Source organism: Frankliniella occidentalis, unplaced genomic scaffold (genome assembly GCF_000697945.3).
Source record: "Frankliniella occidentalis isolate FOCC.00 unplaced genomic scaffold, Focc_3.1 Scaffold25, whole genome shotgun sequence".
NCBI classification, from domain to species: Eukaryota; Metazoa; Arthropoda; class Insecta; order Thysanoptera; family Thripidae; genus Frankliniella; species Frankliniella occidentalis.
In genome coordinates, this window is record NW_026267155.1 from 1,245,305 (window position 1) to 1,246,129 (window position 825).

Below are 825 nucleotides of genomic sequence, written 5' to 3' on the forward strand. Positions count from 1 at the left end.
CACACAGTTAACGCTAAACTGTCGCCATTATCTCACAGTTTGTTGCCGCACTGCTCCGCTGGCTTGGCTCTCCTCTGCCCGCGCGATTGTCCGATTGTCGGCAGCAGAGAGCAGCCCCGCCCCCCGGTTCCGCCATACCACACCCCGCCTCGCCCGCATTGTCGGGGCGCCGTGCTAGTTAGGCCGCTGGGAAGCGCGTCAGCTGGAGAGGGGTACGGCGCACTGCATCCGGAGAGAGAGAGAGACAGACAGCGGGAGAAGAGAGGAAAAGGAAGGGGGGGGGGCGAAGGGTTGGAGTCGGTGGGGTGGGGGAATGGCTGGATGACAAATATGAACACATGTCAATATAAATCGAGACGTAACGTTAACACACAAACACTCATTTCATTTTTTTCTGTATTTTTTGCTTTTTTAATTTTTTTTTTTAATCTAAAAGAGTGATGTAATGTTCTAACGTTCCGTTTCATGCAACAGAAACTCAAATCGGTTGCATAACAATTCCTGGGCAATGAGGCGCGGCGCAGGCGGCCGTCTGGCGCGCGCTGCGGGGGCGGCCGGGGGCGGCCGGGGGATGGCTCCTGGCCGGGGGGCGCGGGGCTTCCCCTTGCGTGCCGGGGGCGCGTGCGGCCCGCCGAGGTTTGTCACAAGGATGGTTAAAGCCCTTGAGGCTCTGGTGGAGGAGGAGGAGGAGGAGGAGAAGGAGGAGGAGGCCAATGTCTTGGGTCGGCAACCCGACACGCGGACACCTAAAGAGGGAGTTCCGGTGATCGTGTTCGCCTTCGGCCTGTCCTTGGTGAGTCCTTTGCATCTCCGACGCCCCCCCCC

General features: G+C 59.0%; 2 protein-coding genes across 2 annotated transcripts in view; both read left to right on the forward strand.

Moving 5' to 3' along the window:
• LOC113212318 (uncharacterized) overlaps positions 1-454 on the forward strand; it is a 13,391-nt gene extending 12,937 nt beyond the window's left edge. The window contains exon 5 of the mRNA XM_052265227.1: positions 437-454. Coding sequence (XP_052121187.1) covers positions 437-454 — 18 coding nt within the window. The remainder of the gene's footprint in view (positions 1-436) is intronic.
• Positions 455-649: 195 nt separating this feature from the next.
• Positions 650-825, forward strand: part of LOC113212321 (transmembrane protein 145-like) — an 8,539-nt gene continuing 8,363 nt past the window's right edge. The window contains exon 1 of the mRNA XM_052265228.1: positions 650-793. Within this exon, the coding sequence (XP_052121188.1) occupies positions 650-793 (144 nt within the window). The remainder of the gene's footprint in view (positions 794-825) is intronic.